Here is a 19,624-nt window from a genome sequence, read left to right as displayed (position 1 = left end):
ATGTCCATGAGCATCAAATGACTCTGCTGCACAGTCAGTGTCCTCTGGAGTCCGTGCACCTTCGCCTGCCCCATCATCAGTACCTCTAGGGTCAGAAAAGCCCAGCAGTGTCTCTCAGGACAGAAAAGTTCCAGTCCCTATTGGGACTGAACGTTCTGCACGTATCAGGCAAACTGGAACTTCAGCTCCATCTGTTATTGGGAGTAATTTATCCACATCAGTAGGGCATAGTGGCATCTGGTCCTTGGAAGGGATTGGTGGCAATCAAGACAAAGTAGACTGCTGTAACCCTGGTATGGGAAATCCTATGATTCATAGGCCAATGTCCAATCCAGGAGTGCTTTCACAAGAGTAAAACAGACAGGAAAAAGTGGTCACCCTTTTAGACTTGCAGGTGGGACATAAGAGCCACTTACTGACGATGTGGCCCGTGGTCTGGAAGGCCAGCTCCACAATGTTCCCGTCATGATCCGAGGCTGCCTGGTGGAACACTGCAAAGATGTTCTTCCAGCCCGAGCGGATGTTGGCTGCCTGGGAGTTCACCATCTGCGCGATGCAGCGGATCACCATGTCCCGGATGGTTGGAGACCTAAGGAAAGAATGGGGCAGCCATGTCATCTGTACTTTGAATGGTGGGAAGAAAAATGAACACGGCATCGCTTAGAAGCAGTGCAGTAAAAAGACCGCATTTTTATTTTTCTATTTTTATTTTTTATTTTTGGAGCCCAACACGGGGCTTGAAGTCACGACCCTGAGGTCAAGACCTGAGCTGAGATCAAGGGTGGGATGTTTCACTGACTGAGCCACCCAGGCACCTCCCAAAACCTGCATTTTTAAAAAGCACATAGTAATCCACATTCATTTAAAAAAAAAAAAAATTGGGGCGCCTGGGTGGCTCAGTCGTTAAGCGTCTGCCTTCGGCTCAGGTTACGGTCCCAGGGTCCTGGGATCGAGCCCCACATCGGGCTCCCTGCTCAGCGGGAGGCCTGCTTCTCCCTCTCCCACTCCCCCTGATTGTGTTCCCTCTCTCGCTGTGTCTCTATCAAATAAATAAATAAAATCTTTAAAAAAAAAAAAAAAAAAATTAAACTAGATACAACAACAACAAAAAACATTAAGACAATCACTGTGGCAGATAGTCAGATGCTTTCCCAGCAGCTGTCCTCCCACCTCCTTGATAACAGAACTTCGATTTCATGCAGGCAGCATTATGCCTGACCACAGGGAGCCAGTCATAAACAGGACAAGACAACATGACAATCTTGTCTCATGTGCCAGGCCCTTAATACCCCAGCCTCCCTTTCAGCCAGGGGAGCTACATGACCAGTTCTAATTATACATAAGAGAAAAATCTGTGGGAATGGGAACGGGAGGGGTTTCTACTAGTTTTGGTTTTGTCTTATAAAAAATACACATGGTAGGCTCTGCCCCTTTCCTGGTATCCCCATTCTGAACACAGCATGATGCCTTGAGCTAGAACCTCTGTTCAGCATCACAAAATAATAGGCTCAAAGATAAAAAGTGATCCTGTGGATGGACAAAGGGACAGAAAGAAGCTGGGTCCTTGGGCATCTGGGTGGCTCAGGCGGTTAAGCGTCTGCCTTCGGCTCAGGTCATGATTCCAAGGTGCTGGGATCAAGTCCCGCATTGGGCTCCCTACTCAGCAGGGAGTCAGCTTCTCCCTCTCCCTCCACCCCTTCCTCCCCTGCGCTCTCTCTCAAATAAATAAATAAAATCTTTAAAAAAAATAGCAAAAAAGAAAGAAGCTGGGTCCTCAACGACAATTTGGGCTATGGAACCAAAGTTGGGTCTGCCTGCCTCTGACTTGTTACGTAACAATACACAGCCTTCTGGTTTAAGGCATTGTTGGTCAGTTTTTCTGGATGAAAACCTTCACACTAATAATACTCATAATTCTCCTAGGCAGAGATGACCATTTCTAAATTCTTGGTGCATATCCTCTTCGATTTTTAGGCAGGAATATATGTGTATGGTAAACACATATACATGGATGGGAATATACATATGTAATTTAAGATGCAGAATTTTAAATTTAATTATTACAAAACAAAACCTGAAGACAGAAAAAATGGTTCTAAAGCAGCTGCAAGGTTCAACATGGTGTTACCTGGATATTTGCAAAAGGTTAGCATGTATGTCTTGCAACCTATTAAGACATGTGCAGTTATGGGGTGAGCTCCATTATCATACAAACAACAAGAAGCAAGGCTACACAACCTATCACTTCCACACCACTAGCTTTGAAAGCCATTAGAGTGGCTTTGGGATTGCAGACTTGACTTGCAAATTTCATCTGGCTTACGGTAACATTCATGTTCATCTGCGGGATCCATACTAACTGGTAAGAGGTCATTTAGAGAAGGCAAGGAGAAAGTCAAAACAGAGTTAAAACTTAGCTAAGGGTCCACAAAGCAAATATGTCACTCACAGATAACAAAGGACTGACTACATACCTATGTGATTTTAATATATAATACAACTGAATTCATGACTGCCTCCCCCTCATGGGGAAGAAAAGTAGCTCATTGGGAAGAATTATACGTACTTTTTTAAGATTTGAGAGAGAGAGAGGGAAAGTGCATGAGCAGGGTGGGGACAGAGGCAGAGGGAGAGAATCTCAAGCAGACTCCACACTAAGCGTGGAGCCCAACGGTGGGCTCAATCTCATGATCCCGAGATCATGACCTGAGCTGATATCAAGAGTCGGATGCTCAACCAACTGAGCTACCCAGGCGCCCCTCTACTCATATTTTTTTTTTTTTTTTTTTAAAGATTTTATTTATTTGACAGAGAGAGAGACAGAGAGAGCAGAAACAAGCAGGAGGAGTGGGAGAGGGAGAAGCAGGCCTCCTGCCGAGCAGGAAGCCTGATGTGGGGCTCGATCCCAGGACCCTGGGATCATGACCTGAGCTGAAGGCAGACCCAGGCACTCCTACATGTACTTTTTATTTCTTTATTTTTTAAACAATTTTATGTATTTATCTGATGGGGGGGGAGAGGAGAGAGAATAAGCAGGGGAAACGGCAGGCAGAGGGAGAAGCAGACTCCCCACTGAGCAGGGAGCCTGAGCCGAAGGCAGAGGCTTAACTGACGGAGCCACCCAGGCACCCCTACATGTACTTTTAAAAATGTTTTTCGGGGGGGGATGCCTGTTGGCTCAGTTAAGCGTCTGACTCTTGATCTCAGCGTCGTGAGATTGAGCCCTGTGTGAGGCTCTATGCTCAGCATGGAGTCTGTTTGTCCCTCTCCCTATGCTCCTCTCCCTGCTCACACACTCTCCCTCTCAAAATCTTAAAAAAAAAAAAAGGGGCGCCTGGGTGGCTCAGTCGTTAAGCGTCTGCCTTCGGCTCAAGTGATGGTCCCAGGGTCCTGGGATCGAGCCCCGCATTGGGCTCCCTGCTCAGCGGGAGGCCTGCTTCTCCCTCTCCCACTCCCCCTGCTTGTGTTTCCTCTCTCGCTGTCAAATAAATAAAATCTTTAAAAAAAAAAAAAAAAAAAAAAATGTGATGCTTTTCGGGGTGTTTGGATAGCTCAGTCAGTTAAGCATCCAACTCTTGATCTCAGGGTCATGAATTCATGCCCTGTATAAAAAGTAGTAATAATAAGGGGCCCCTGGGTGGCTCAGTCAGTTAAGCATCTGTCTTCGGCTCAGGTCATGATCCTGGGATCGAGCCTCACAGTGGGCTCCCTGTTCAGTGGGGAGCCTGCTTCTTCCTCTCCCTCTGCCGCTTCCCCTACTTGTGCTCTCTCACTCTTGCTTTCTCTCAAATAAATAAAATCTTAAAAAAAAAGTTTACTTAAAAAAAAAAAATTAAGATGCTTTTTGCCCAGGGGCGCCTGGGTGGCTCAGTTGTTAGGCGTCTGCCTTCGGCTCAGGTCATGATCCCAGGGTCCTGGGATCGAGCCCGGCATCGGGTTCTCTGCTCCGCGGGAAGCCTGCTTCTCCCTCTCCCACTCCCCCTGCTTGTGTTCTCTCTCTCGCTGTGTCTCTCTGTCAAATAAATAAATACAATCTTAAAAAAAAATGCTTTTTGCCTGATTATTAAAAGTAATGTGAGGACAGTAAACATTTTGGAAAATGTAGAGAAAAACATAATGAAACAAAAAATTCCTTTATGTGACAGTATATTTCACATGGAGAGATTGATAAAACTGTCCTTATTACGCTGTCCAATTCCATAACCCGACCCTTTTGACTAAACTGTTAAGCATTTCCCGTGTCATAAACATTGTGAACATCTTTAACAGCTGCACAATATTCCATGTTGTGGCTGTACCAACATTGACTTAACACTCTTTTATATTTAGGTGGGATCTGGTTTTTTAAAAATTATTTTGTGTGATTTACAATGTTTTGTATTTCAAATTAATTCCTTAGAAGAGTTACAGAAGTGTAGAATTACTGAGTCAAAAGGCAGAGAAATGTTAAGGTTCTTGCGCATTGCCCAAATGCTTCTGAAAATGTTATAGCAAGTTACAGTTCCATCAACAGTGTCTGAGAGTGGCTGCAATGTGTGATTCTAAACTTACTCTGTTCCTTTTCAAATGCTGGCTGAGCAGCCACGGGATGGGCGGGGGGGCCTGGGACTCTGGCCATCAGTGCCACCAGCCAACTAGGCTGGCTGCCACGTCAGGCCTCCATCTCCTCAGCACTCACAACAGTGTCCCCAAAGGTAGGAGGTATTTCTGCGCATACGCTAAAATCAGGGGGAAGTGCGCCCGGGTGGCTCAGTCGGTTGAGCATTGGACTCTTGATTTCAGCTCAGGTCATGATCTCAGGGTCATGAGATCAAGCCCCACGTCGGGCTCCTTGCTGGGCGTGGAGCCTGCTTAGGATGCTCTCTCTTCCCCCTGCCCCCTGCTCTCTCTCTCTCTAAAAAAAATAATAAAATAAAGTAAAATAAAAATCAGGGGTGATGCCAGATTCTGGAATGGGCTTTATTTTCTCTTAAAATGAGCAGTAAGGTGATGAAGAGAAAAGAGAGAGACAGACATATCAGGGAGACTTTTCTGCTGCCCTTTTTGTTACCCTAAAGGACCCACATTGGCTACGGCCTTTGAACTCGTAAGCTTTCTTTTTTTTTTTAAAGATTTATTTATTTGACAGAGAGAGACACAGTGAGAAAGGGAACACAAGCAGGGAGAGTAGGAGACGGAGAAGCAGGCTTCCCACTGAGCAAGGAGCCCAATGTGGGGCTGGATCCCAGGACCCTGGGATCATGACCTGAGCCGAAGGCAGACGCTTAACCGACTGAGCCACCCAGGCGCCCCAGCTTTCAGTTTCTTTAAAAAACAAACAAACAAACAAACAACACTCTAAGCAGATCTCATGGACTCATTTTAGTGGTCGGGACAGACACCCGAAAGTTATCCTTGACATTTCTTCCTTTTATGCCCCATAGCTAATTCATCAGCACATGCTGTAGGCTTCCCATTCAAAATGTATGCAGAATCCAATCTCATGGTGCCTCACCGCCTTGGTCCAAATCTGAACAATGACAGTGGCTTTTCATTTTTCACGGATAAACGCAGGATGATCCCTTAACATATGTCAGACTATTTCACTTCTCTGCTCAAAAGCCTCCAATGGCTTCTGTCTTTCACAGAGAACAAGCCAAAGTGCTGACAAAGGCTGACAGTTCCTCCATGCCCCAGGCACTCTGCCACCACTAGGGCTTCATCCTCCAGGACTTTCTGCCTTTTTCACTCTGCCCGGCTACCCTGGCCTCCTTGCTCCTCCTCGTTATGCCAAGGACACTCTGCCGCAGGGTTTTTGTTCTTGCTCTTCCCTCTGCTCACAACACTCTTCCCAAAACCACATACAGCCACTCCTGGCTCGTTCCTCATTTTAAGGGTCAACTTACCAAATGCATCTCGGCTGACTGCCCTGTATAAAGGAGTGCTTCTAGTCTTATACCCTTACCTTGATTTAAACATTTATTTACTTGTTTATCTATCTCACTGGAATATAAACAAGGATTTTTTTTTTTTTAGATTTTACTTATGTATTTCAGAGAGAGAGAGAGAGAGAGTGCGTGCGCGTAAGCATCAGCAGGGGCAGAGGGAGAGGGAGAAGCAGATTCCCTGCTGAGCAGGGAGCCCGATGCGGGGCTCGATCCCAGGACCCCGGGATCACGACCTGAGCCAAAGGCAGACGCTTCACTGACTGAGCTACCCAGGTGCCCCTAAACAAGGATTTACTATTTACTTTCATTATGGAAAACCTCAAACACATATAAAAGTAAAGAGGATATGGTGTACCCATGATGATTAAATCAGGGCCAGAGAAAACAGGAATTTTTGAGTTTTCTTTAGTTCTGTATACTTGGCACTCAGACCAGTACTAGCAGCCGGTAGGCTGCAGTAATACAGGCCAAGTGAACGCATGAACAGGGTGAGTCCTTCACAGGTACAGCTGTCCTGATCTCTTCTATCACCCTCCTGGGGCAGAAATGATGGGTCACATAATTTTTGACCTTGTTTTGTTTATTTTTAAGATTTTTATTTATTTGACAGAGAGAGACACAGTGAGAGAAGGAACCAAGCAGGGGGAGTGGGAGAGGGAGAAGCAGGCTTCCCGCTGAGCAGGGAGCTTGATGCGGGGCTCGATCCTAGGACCCTGGGATCATGACCCGAGCCGAAGATAGACGCCTAATGACTGAGCCACCCAAATGCCCCTCTTGACCTTGTTTTAGGATGCCTCAGCAGTGGCTCTTTCTCTGAACAACATCAGCACCCACCCCAGTAAGAATGCATGGCACATTTCTACTAGTTGTGGTGGTGTCATCTGTCCTTCTGGGAAGGGTCACACGCAGATCTCAGTGACGTACTTAGAAACAATACATGTGAATCAGCCTGTTCATTTTACCTGTTTCCATCAACAAAGGAAGAAAATATTGTGTGATTAGCGTTAGGAGGTCTTTTTAGGCCTCCAATGGGGAATTTGACAAGGCACATACCTGTTTTTCTTCATGATATGCTCAAAGGGCCTCAGAAAATCTTTCTGGAAACGAAAGTTGGCTAATTCTCCCTTCTCGAGAAACTTCATAGAGAGCTGCCTTAAGGAGTCAACAGCAAAGATCGCCACATCTTCATTGGGGTTACAGCCAACCTGAGCAGAAATGGGAGGCGAGGTGAGATAGGCACAGTACAACAATTGTGGATGTGGGCTTCTGAACATCAAAAATGGACAGCCTGCCTTCAGAACAAATGCTCTGAAAAAACACACCTAAGGAGAAAAGAAAGTGGTGTTTCTTGGCTATGACCTGGACAATTCTGTTTTAAGTTTAATGATGAAAGATCAGTACTGCACATTTAATTAAAAATGCTTTCAAATGTGCTATTTAATTTTTTAAAGATTGTGGCAAAATACACATAAAACACAAAAGTTACCATCTTAACCATTTTGAAGCACACAGTTCAGTAGTGTTAAGGACATCCACATTGTTGTGCACCACATCTCCAGAACTCTAGCAAAGCTGAAACTCTATACCCGTTAAACAATTCCCCACGTGCTAATTAATTTTATCCAAGTATACAGGACAGGTCAAAAGACTTTAAAGTCTCTGTAAAGCCTTTTTTTTTTTTTTTAAAGATTTTATTTATTTATTTGACAGAGAGAGAGACAGCAAGAGAGGGAACACAAGCAGGAGGAGTGGAAGAGGGAGAAGCAGGCTTCCCATGGAGCAGGGAGCCCGATGTGGGGCTCAATCCCAGGACCCTGGGACCACGACCAGAGCCGAAGGCAGATACTTTAACGACTGAGCCACCCAGGCGCCCCTCTGTAAATCCTTTTCATACTTGCCCATATCTGTTGCCTGATTATAAATGAGTATTATCGGCCTCAAAAAATTCAGCACAAATATTAAGGCTTTTCAATTTCCTTAAAATTGTACTTGTCTATAGTTTACCTACTTTTAGAGACTGGAGTTATGGGTATATATTTGGTTGGCGCTTCTCAGACTTTTCCCTCAAGAAGAATCCCTCAAGCAGAGCAAGGGAATGTCTCCTACCAGAACCCCTGCCAAGGATCTGGGGCATCTTGCAGTGGCCTGCTCCAAGCAAGAAATTTCACTGGCATGTGGTCTGACCTGAAAAGGTTTTATTTTTAACAGAAGTAATGTTGCAATATCACTTCAAATAAAGAAAAACTGTAAACATCAATAGGAAATAGTTACATAAGGGTATGTTCACAGACACGGAGTAACATTTGGCAGTTAAAAAGAAATACGTCCAGCCTTTAAAAAAAAAAAAAAAAGAAGAAAATTCTATCACATGCTACAACATGGATGAACCTTGAGGACATCATGCCAAGTGAAAGAAACCAGTCACAAAAGGACAAATGCTGCATGATTCCAGTTATATGAGGTAGCGAGAGTAGTCAAATTCACAGAGACAGAAAGCAGAATGGTGGTTACCCTGGACTGGGGGAAGGGGCAGGGCAGAGGAAGGAATGGGAAGCTAGTATTTAGCGGGTTTGGAGTTTCCATTTTACAAGATGAAAAAAGAGCTCCTCAGATCTGTTGCACAAAATGTGAGTGTACTTAACACTAATAAACTGTACACTTATAAACGGTTAAAATGAAAAATTTTATGTGTATTTTACCACAATCTAAAAAAGAATAAACTCATACATACTAATAACATAGTTAAATATTTAAGATTCCTTGCTAAGTGGAGGAAGCAAGTTACAAAATGATATGTGCAATACCAATTATGTTTTTTTTCAAAAAAGCAAAAGAAACCAAGACAATATTATCTGTATTTCTGTGAGTATATACATATACACGTGCATAGAAAAATGTCAGGGTATATACCAAACTGGTAATAATTAGTTTTGGGCAGGGTTCAATAGGGGAGTGGTGATGGTCAAACGTGGCTTTAACAGTAATTTTTTTTAAGGTGTTTATGTCATGTTCATTAAATTAAATACTAATAAAAAGAATATTCCTCTCCTAAACATCAGGATTCAGGAAATCCTGCAGCAGGAATACACTCCATGCTTATCGTGCAGCTCTGCACACCCCAGGACGCACACGTGTCCTAATTTAGAAGAGAAACATGGGACTGTTCCCAAGGCTCTGCTAGAATGCCAAGAGCTAAGTTACAGCTGTACTCAGCCATTCACTTCTTCAAACCTACGAGATTCTTATTACACGGAGTAACATTTGGCAGTTAAAAAGAAATACGTCCAGCCAACCAAATATATACCCATAACTCCAGTCTCTAAAAGTAGGTAAACTATAGACAAGCAGAACATCTTCCTGAGGTGGTAGAAAGAATGAAGACTCCCAGAGGGAGCAACTGAGTTTTCCACAACTTTGTGCTTAGTGGCTCTGATGAGATGGAACAGACACTGGTAATGAAGGTGACAACCATGAAATGTCTCATTACTATCTGTCAGCCTACATCCTGAGCTGCCCGTAAGTGACCCACAGATAACCGAGAACTGGCACCTAAAGAGTCTTGACAACAGAATTGCAGGTGGGAAAAGTAACTTGTACAAACTGATGTTCTCTCCTGAAGAAGTCCCACTGAACATGAAATCCAGACTCCGAAAAGCTGGGAAAGGCTTACCAAAACACTTCTGGATTATTACTTCTGAGAGAAAAAAGGATTCCACGGCTGCTAGTGGAAAGATTTCATGGAACAAGTGAGCAATGTTTGCTCCAGCTTAGTGGTCACAGGCTTGGATGAGAATACAACGTAAGGTACAGTAATGGTAATGGTTCGCATTCCCTTTCTCAAGCAATTTCACACCAATTAAGTCAACTGGTCCACTAGTAAGTTATTTATCAGAAGAGTAAGAAAGATGGTTGCTGAGCTGGTTGATTACTCTAGGTGACAGTGCTACCATTCACTCGACAAACAGTTGCTCGGGGTCATGTGCAAGCTCTCGTGGCTGTGTCCTCCCTGAGGATTCAGATGAAAGGTCACCTGCTTCTTTTTATAAGTTTCTTCCATTCAATGGAGAGAGTGCAATTCTCTTTTGGATAAACTGTTTTTTACTCACAGTACTTTTAAGCATCTGTATTACAACTCTTCATCTCCAGGAGTGAGAAAATTGCTTTGAAATCATGGAGTATGTTTTGGTAGGAAATAGTGCTATTAAGCTATCACTTTTAAGAAGTTAATGGAATCACAGATGCATACACACACACACAATACATATACATTCTGACTTTTAAAAGTCTTTATGTGTGCATGTGCCTATATGTACATGATAAAACCTCTAGCGGAGAGGAACAAGGGTAGTCTGGTTTTCTCTCAGTAGTTGTCAGTTTTAGAACATACACAAATCTCTAGCCTGTTTCTGATGTAAAAATAAATGTTAGTTTTCTAGGGATGCCTGGGTGGCTTAGTTGGTTAAGCACCAACTCTTGATTTCGGACAGGTCATGATCTCAGGGTTGTGGGATGGAGCCCCATGTCAGGCTCCATGCTCAGTGGGGAGTCTACTTGAGATTCTCTCTCTCTCTGCCTTTCCCCTAGCTTGCATGCATGCATGCTCTCTCTCTCTCGAATAAGTAAGCAAATCTTTAAAATGAATGAATGAATGAATGAATGAATGTTAGTTTTCTCAACAAAGGTTTCAGAAGAGTGGTGGCAACAAAAGCCAGAATATAAGAAGCAGTGACATTAACAGTGAAACTATATAGAACATAACTTAATCTTTGGTCATTCAGAAGACACTAGAGGATTTTGCCATGTGTTCAAACATCAATGTTTGTCCAGTGACTATAATGATTTTGTGGTGTTAGCCTAGATCCTGGATATGGGATATTAAAGTATTTTTAATACCACTAAGATTTTAATTTCATACTCCACGAGTTCTAGCAATACCTAAATATGCTCCACAGGTAAAATGAATTATGAGTATCCTCTGCTTCATGCAATGTCACACTGCACTGCTTTGCTTTTTTTTAAAGATTTATTCATTTGCTTGAGGGGGGAGGAAGAGGGGCAGAGGAAAAGGGAGAGAGTCCCAAGCAGATTCCACACTGAGCACACAGCCTGATGCAGGGGATCAATCTCACCACCCTGAGATCATGACCTGAGCTGAAATCAAGAGTCGGACGCCTAACTGACTGTGCCATCCAGGCGCCCCATGTACCACTTTGCTTTTATGAAAGACCTACCTTAGTTTCTATTTTCACTAACCAAAAAAAAAATCCAAAGAGGATTTTTGCTTTTACAAAAGAAACGTGGAAAGTGAAAATGACATTCAGCGTTTGTTTTGCAGCGAGCTGTTACAGAGGCAGCACGCGGCCAGCAGCACGAGGGGTGCTGCCAAGCCCCTTCCCCGCGAACTCCACTCAGCATCTCAGCATTAAGCCACCAGCGCTCTGAACTGTGTCAGTGAGCATTTGGGCTTTATCTCGATTCTGTGCATTGTTAGCAAGATGCGTCCTAAAGTATCAGAAAAGCCTAAGAAAGGTTATTTTTGGGGTGTGGGAATGCTCAACAATTTTTTCATATAAATTAATGGTAACTGCCTCTCTGCTTTACACCATTTCAGCTTATGAAAGGTTTCATAGCAACGTTCTACTTTTGGATAACAGGGAAAGCTGTATAGGTACCTAAACTCTCTCTCACTTCTTCCTTGAATATAGTTGCCTGCCTTTTTCTGGACACCGATGGAGTGGTTTTTGAATTTGAAGAGTTACCTTATTGAAGTGATCTCCAATCACGTGCCATATTCGCGACCACTGCAACCGGATCCGATTCATGTTGTAGTATGATATCTCCACAATCTTCTGCAAGCTGAACATGCGGGGGTGGTGCGGGGAAGCCAGCTCGTCCATAGACACGGCGCACAGCCAGCGGACAAAGTCAACTACAGGCCAGACCCAACAACACATGCAAGGCTTCATTAGTAATGGCCAGACAGCCACAACATGAGGATTCTGTAGTTGTCACACGTGAGTGACAAATACATACCTATGGCATTTCCATCCAGTCTAGTAGATCCAGTAAAAATTCTAGGGAGATAATTCCAGACACAATAAAATAAAAGTTAGATTCAGAAGCTGTGTTTCAATTTCAAACACTGAAGAAAAGGCAAAAAGGAAGCATTTCAGGTCTGGCACCTCCACTAAAATAAATGACTGAGGCATCAGAGGTACAAAACTGGTCAGTGAACCCAGAGCACAGATGCCTATAATGGTAGAAAGAAAAAGTGACACATCAAAAGGAGGAAGGGAGAGTAAAATATAACAGCATGTGATGTCACAACAGTGGGAGTGGGAGAGTGAGGACCTCCAAAAAGCTGCTCCTCCATAAGACAAACGAAAAAAACTAGCAGAAAAAAGTTACCCAAACCAACTCTTTGAGGACTGAACTCTGGAAATTACCAAAGGCTGGTAAAATGTTTATTCAAGAAAAATGGCTCAATTTTGGTATAAATAGAGACTATTATGGTGTTTTAGGCTGGCCTATTTCTATTACTGTCTTCTCAGTTCCTCAGGAATGTTGAAAGCCAACAGCTCTGAAGTCACGGTAACTGCGAAACCAGCAACTTAGTTCCACAGGAGAGAACACAACTATCCTGGAATTTCCCCCAAAACACCAGTCTCAAAGAAGTGACATTATGTGACCTGCCTGGCAGTACCCTGGAAACCCCCTTTCCAGGATCTGTCTTTTGACTCAGACCTTGTTTGGTGCAAATAGCCTTTTCCCTGGGGCTTTTGTCAAAAGCAATCTGTAGTAACTAGCTGAGGTGGCAGTCACAACCGGGGTAAACAAGGACCCTGCCAAAAACTTAAAAGGAAAAGCTGGGAATGAGACATGCACAGAAGGCTTTATTTTTTTTTTTTTTAAGATTTTATTTATTTACTTGAGAGAGAGAAGAGTGAAAGAGAGAAGAGCGAGACAGAGAAGAGCAAGGGAGAGGGAGAAGCAGACTCCCTGCTGAGCAGGGAGCCCAACGCAGGACTTGATCCAGGACCCTGAGATCATGACCTGAGCCAAAATCAAGAGTCGGATGCTTAACTGACTGAGCCACCCAGGTGCCCCTCTTTGTCTAATTCTTAGCTGATCACTAAAGCTAAATGAGCAGAGATAGTGGTCATGAGATCACGCTCTGCAGGGAGTCTGCTTGAGATTCTTTCCCTCTACCTCTCCTTCTGCCCCTCCCTCTGTTCACGCACGTGTGCTCTCTTGTGGGGGCTCTCTCTCTCTCTCTCAATAAATAAATCTTTAAAATATATGTATACATGTATACAATTCAGTGGGTTTTAGTATATTCAGAGTCGTGTGGTCATCACCACTATCAAATTTCACACTTGGTCTTAGCCAAAAGGCCGAGAAGCTATTCCATTATCGAATTTCATAGCATTTTCATCAGCCTGTACTTACTATCAGTCACTCCCCATTTCCTCCCCTGCCAGCCCCTATAGCCGCTAATCTTCATTCTGTCTTTATAGATTTGCTGATTCTGGGCATTGCTGTATTGTCCATTTCTCCCTTTCAGTTTTATTTGTTCTGCTGTGTGACTTTGGGGCTTTGTTGTTAGATGCATATATGTTTGTATGTTTTCTTGACAGATTAAACCTTTTATATTATAAAATGTTCTTTGTCTCTACTAATGATTTTTCAACCTCTTGTCTTACATTGGTACAGCCACCCCAGTTCTCTTTTGGCTACTTTTTGATATGCTATGTCTTTTTTACTCTTTTACTTTCAACCTGTTTGTGTCTTTGAATCTAAAGTGAGTCTCTCTGGGGGCGCCTGGCTGGCTCAGTTGGTAGAGCATGTGACTCTTGATCTCAGAGTTCTGAGTTCAAGCCCCACACTGGGCATTGTAGCTTACTTTAAAAAAAATAATAAAAAAAAATAAAGTGAGTTCCTTTGGAAAGCAGATGGTTGGACCGTGTTTATTTTAGTCCATTCCACCAATCTCTTCCTTTGGATTAAAGTGTTTTATCTATTTACATTTAATTATAATTTAATTGTTGATGGGTAGAATTTAGATCTGCTCTTTTTCTCTTTTTATAAATATCTGTTGTGTCGTTTTTGTTCCCCATTCCTTCATTATCACTGCCTTCTTATGTGTTAAGAAATTTTCTAGTGTATCATTCTATTTTCCTTGTTTCTTTTACTGTATTTTTTCAGTGTTTTTCTTACTGATTGACTTGGGAATGATTAATAACATCTTAACTTTTAACATTTGACTTTGAATTAATGTCTACTTAATTTGAGTAGTATGAAACATCCTGGCTCCTATATTGCTCCATTCTCTGCCCTCTCCTTTGTGCTGTTGCTATGTAAGTTTTTTGTTTACACATACCTGCCCATCAACACAGATTGATGACGATTACTTTCGCCATCCTCAAATCAGATAGATAAAATGAATTACAAACAGAAAATATGTATTTCCCCAGGCATCCTCACCAGTGCTCTTTACTTCTTCAGCTACTTTTGAGTTATTATCTTTCCTTTGATTTCAACCTGAGATCATGACCTGAGCTGAAATCAAGAGTTGGACACTTAACTGACTGAGCGACCCAGGCTCCTCCTGAATTGTACATTTTAAAAGAATAAGTCTTGTGCTATGTGAATTATATCTCAATTTAAAAAAATGTAATGGCACACAAAATGATGTCGGGCAAGACTGCTACTGTCCATGATCTGGCTAATGCAGAGAAACAGAAAAGCAAGAATTGTGATTAATGGAAGAATAAATATTTTGTACTTTTAGCCTAAACCTAACTGAAAAATGTGAGGAAAACCCATCAAAAGTATGTTACAGACAGTATCTCTGTTGGAGAGAAGCAGGGAAGCAACAGGAACAAGGTAATCAAAATACACTAATAAAGATTTTAAAATACTAAGAGGATTGTTCTGAGAACAATACAAATTATGCCCCAAATTCTATACTCCTACCACCTCAACACTGTCTGTATTTAATACTGTGGAATCCGTCATTAACCACATGAACAGCAGTGTACATGATTATTCAAGGGTACTTTTCAGGAGTTTATTCATTTTAGAAAATTCATATTTTAAATACTGCTATCTAATGAATGTCTTTGAATAAGAATACCTAGATTTCTCGTGGATGTTTAGTTTCAAGTAAACAGGTATCATGGAAAGGTTCTAAGGAAAATGAAATGCAAACTATCAATGTGGCCACCTCTCACTCGTAGATAGGCTTTACATCTTAAACCCTTCTTGGAATTTTTTTAATTAGAAATTTCTGTTAAGGAAACAAGGTAATCTAAAACATCAGCACAAGCAAAAACGCTTGTTTTTAAAAAGGTCACGAATACAAATAAACATGAAGGTTATTAGTAGCTGTGGATCACGTGTGCTACTTCCTAGTTTGAATGATCTAGAGCTCCCAACACTTACAAGAGTCAAACAGATTAAGAATCCACTAACTACACAGAGGATGTGCCACACTACTGGATAGTCCAGCTTTGCTGGAGAACAAAATCATTACCTGTCTACAGCTACAACCACACTCTGCGAGCTGGTCTCACCAACCGATTCCTGGAAGCTGGCCATCTGTCTTTTATCCACTCCACCACTTACCAAATTACCTGAAACACAATGTGCAAAATCAACATTGCTTCAAAAACAGTCAAGTATTTAGAACAAAGTATTCTGTGGCATCAATATGCAGAGACAAGAGACATAAGAGAATGGTTTGCAGGCAAAACAAAACAAAAACACCCTCAACTGATGACAGAATAAAATTAAATGTAGGTTTTGGCATTTGGCATTTAAAATACATTCTTATTCTTAAAATACAAGCTCCCTTGCTTGTACCAACCACCTCCCTTTCTTCAGTCTTTCACATTTTTATAGTATTGAATGCCTACATTTAGGACAACAAATACAAAATTAAGCAGCACTAACTTAGAGCTCCTGGAAGACGGGACAGCTTATACCTGCTCAATGTGTGGTGTGCTTTCCAGGACTTCACTCCAGCCATCCCTGCATGCGCCCTAAGAAGCAGGTGCTATTACAGCTTCCCCCTTTCATACAGTCTGTGCTTTTAACCGTGACCCTGTCCTATTCCAATCAGTGTACGTGGGACCTAGGAGCCTGCCCTAGACGAATTAAAATGTGTAAACTGAGTGCTTAGAATGTGGTCTGGCACTTTTGTTTGCCTTATTTCCTGTTAGATCACCGACGGGAGCCTCTCGATTCAATGAGAAATCATTCTACTTACAGGAGAATGAACATGGAAGAGATGTTGAATGTACTTTTCAAAATCTAGAGATACACATACCCATTCCTCTAGTACTAGGTACTAAAGCTGTAGCCCTTCTAAAGCAAATGGCTTCTACCCCCAATACACTTCTAGGCATAGAAAGAAAAGTAATGCACCCTGCTGAATTTGATAAAATAGGCATTTACTCAACAGTTTAATCAGTTAAGAGAGCCAAAGCAGCACTTCCACTTCCATTAATAAACATACTGTCAGCTGGCACACAAGGAAGAGCTGGTTTACGTGACAGTCCTGCTGAGACAAGAAGCGTTTCATTCCGGTTAACTTGTGACTCCATGACGGCCAGCCGTGGGGCCTGGTGTCTTACCAAGGCCAAGGCCCATGAACTCTTCTCCCGCCAACGTGTGGCCCTTCAGGCTCCCTTCTCTTTCACGCCCAGATCCAGACAGGTAGCGGGTTTTCACACCGGTTCCTATCAGCTGAGCGAGCTCCAGCTGGCTGATGCATTTCAAGATCTAATGAAAAGAAGGCGTGAAGAAATGAGTTCCCGTTTCTGGCCTGAAAAGGTCACTGCAATCTTAGTCATTCGAGAGCTCTTTGAAACACACAGCTTTTCATCAGGTGAGAATGAAATCCCAGGGTCTTAGAATGGTTTTCCTAGTCCTTGCGAGGCAACCCACTGACTGCAGGCCTGGAAGACAGACTCCACTATTTTTTTTTTCAAACTGTTAAAAAGTAAAAGAGAAAATGACTAAAAGAAAAGCTGGTACAATGGAGTTATGCGATATAGATGTTTAATTATGCAAATGTGATAAGTGCTCCAGAAAGAGAGAAAAGCTGTTTGGTGCAGGGAGGGAATCCCACCCACTGTGCTACCCATTAAGTGTGCCATCTGGTCTGACTTAGCCCCCCTCACCTCCTTTCTATTCTACCTCTCAGACACAAAATGCTAGCCTCCCTGCTGCTCCGTTAACTTGACATGTCTCGTCCTATCCCCAAAGCCTTTGTATTTGCTGTTCTTTATGCCTACAACATGTTCCGTATGCTCTTCCCCACGGTTCACTCCCAGCTTAGATTCCCAGCTCAGACACGTGTCCCTCAGAGACCTCTCTTGACTGCCCTGAGACTGCATGCACACCGTCTCTACCACCATCCCCTGGTCACACTACTTTCCCCCTTAGCCCTCACCACTTTTTGGCATTATGCCATATATTCTCTTGTTCTCTGCCTTAAGTACCAATAGGCCATCAACACTGTCTTGTTCACTGCTGAATCCCCAGCACTTAAAACAGCTGGTGATTATTGTTTGGTTAACTGAATGAATGGAGAACATGCCCTGGAATGGGTGTGCAGTCGGAAAAAAGACTGTAGCTTCCGGCCCCATGGGGTGGTTCTGGGGTGGAGAAGATATACCTGCACACAAGCCTTTTCTCGACTGGAGCTTATCTGAAGAAACAGAAATGGGCCTCGACTTCTACTGGAGGAAAAACTGGTCGCCAGAAACTTATCGAGGGACAGCATGGAGATCTCCAGGTAAACCCTTCCTAAGGGATTTTCATGGGAACTTCTGACTAAAGCTGAGTTTTGCCTTTTGTATTGATGTTACGATCCAATCTCAGAGTATGGGAGTCCACTATACCACTGAGCACTGCTTGGTATTGTTACTTATCAACGTCCTGTTGACTGCGAAAGGTATTTAATTCTACTGGAAAGAGCCATGCCCTGATTACTCCACATACAATGATACCACTAAATTATTACCAGTAAACTGTTATTAACTCCCTCCCTTTTCCAGAAGCTGAGGATGGCCAGCGTCTCAAGTATGTCAACAACTTGCGGCCAGGACTTCTTGGCTCCAGCCTGGTTTCTCAAGGTTTCTGACCATCAGATAGGCGGTAATTCATTTTAACATTTCTAGGTGCTGCTATATACTCGGCAACCAGAGGAAGCCCATCGAGATCACGCCTCCCAGATTAAAAAAAGTTCTATGAGAGAAAGCAGCTATTTATTGATTCACTATGTATTGTGACTCCTCAGAAAACAGGAAATTACTTCTTAAAAACAAAACAAAGAAAAACAACAACAAAATGGCTCCTGGCTGGCTCAGTTGGTGGAGCATGTGACTCTTGAACTTGGGGTCCTGAGTTTGAGCCCCACCCTGGGCACAGAGATAACTTAAAGAAAAAAAACAAAAACCAAAACCCAACCAACCAGCCCTCCCTACCCCTACCCCGTACAACTTCATCTTTTCTAATATGGAAAACTCCAGGGTTGCGGTGGAGAAAGAAAAGGCTGGGTGAAAGGGGACAAAGGTACCTGCCAAGATGAGTGGGAAGAGGTGGGCTAACATCTCCTGAGCCCTCACTACCTGCCAAAGGCAGTTCTGAGCCCTGCAAATGACCTCCCTTCACCTCATGGCAACCCCACGAAGGTGCGGCCCGGGGACTAGGGACCTGCATGCCACACACGCAGGCAGAACTGCACACCCACACCGGACCCCAGCAGTCCAGCTCTGGGCCTTCCCCCTTAGGAACTGACCCCGCGGAGGAGGAAGCAGCCATGTCCCCTCTAGGTGCCCACGGTCCCCGTCACTCTGCACACTCACCTCTACTCTTTCAGTTTTCTCCCTAAAGCAAGAAGCAATATGTGCAGACACCAGAGAAATCAGGTAATGTAATTTAAGGGAAAAAAGCAGAAAATAAATCGCCTGCATAATTCTATTACTCAGGATGTTAACAATTTCCTTTATCCTTTTCAGATACGATTAGGAGAGAGATCAGGCCCCCAGCTTTTTCTAAATCTACACAGGGACGTTATGAGCTCCCAGGAGGAGCCCAAGGGCTTGGGGCAGTGCGCTCACGTGCAAACAGGAGCTGCTGCGGAGGGGGCTGCCCCGTGACATGGAGCATCTTAACGCACCCACCACAGCCCCAGAAGCTGACTTTCAGAGACGTGAGGATTTGTGGATAAAGGAAAACCCAGAGTTAAAGCGAGGCTTGACTCTAGTTCCAGAACTGGAATTGACCAAAGATAGAAGACGGACACTGAATCAGAAAAATGCTGGGAGTCCATCTAACTAAGAAAAGGCATTTGCCAGGCTTTCAAAGGAAACGCACCTCGTGCCAGGAGTTCCCAAGGTAGTTGCCATCGGTGTGTGCCACTGTTATGAGCGTCTTTATGGTGTCGATGTTTTTCTGCTTCATTTCGGTGATGCTGGAGCTGGCCGTCAGCAGGGAGAAGCGAGCAAGAGCCTGAACATAGGCATCTCGCTCCAGCTGCAATGGAAGTCCAAGCAAGAAAGCGTGCTGAGATTCCACCCTTCGCGTGCCCGTTGCCACATCCACAGGCCTGTGTGTGCACTGGGCTCCTGATACCTTCTGTACAAACACCACCTAACGGGCTTCACGCACATCAACACGCCAGTTAT

The 19,624-nt window shown here is 43.4% G+C and overlaps 1 protein-coding gene across 1 annotated transcript in view; it reads right to left on the bottom strand.

Moving 5' to 3' along the window:
* ARFGEF2 (ARF guanine nucleotide exchange factor 2) overlaps positions 1-19,624 on the bottom strand; it is a 91,560-nt gene that overhangs the window by 19,383 nt on the left and 52,553 nt on the right. Inside the window, exons 21-27 of the mRNA XM_078057286.1 lie at positions 19,314-19,472; positions 16,565-16,712; positions 15,463-15,562; positions 11,961-12,001; positions 11,687-11,856; positions 6,981-7,132; positions 417-589 (exon numbers count right to left, since the gene is read on the bottom strand). Of these exons, the coding sequence (XP_077913412.1) occupies positions 417-589; positions 6,981-7,132; positions 11,687-11,856; positions 11,961-12,001; positions 15,463-15,562; positions 16,565-16,712; positions 19,314-19,472 (943 nt within the window). The remainder of the gene's footprint in view (positions 1-416; positions 590-6,980; positions 7,133-11,686; positions 11,857-11,960; positions 12,002-15,462; positions 15,563-16,564; positions 16,713-19,313; positions 19,473-19,624) is intronic.

The sequence above is a fragment of the Halichoerus grypus genome, chromosome 10 (genome assembly GCF_964656455.1).
Source record: "Halichoerus grypus chromosome 10, mHalGry1.hap1.1, whole genome shotgun sequence".
NCBI classification, from domain to species: Eukaryota; Metazoa; Chordata; class Mammalia; order Carnivora; family Phocidae; genus Halichoerus; species Halichoerus grypus.
The sequence above is the reverse complement of the archived record's forward strand: the minus strand, read 5'-3'. Positions and strand labels throughout refer to the sequence as shown.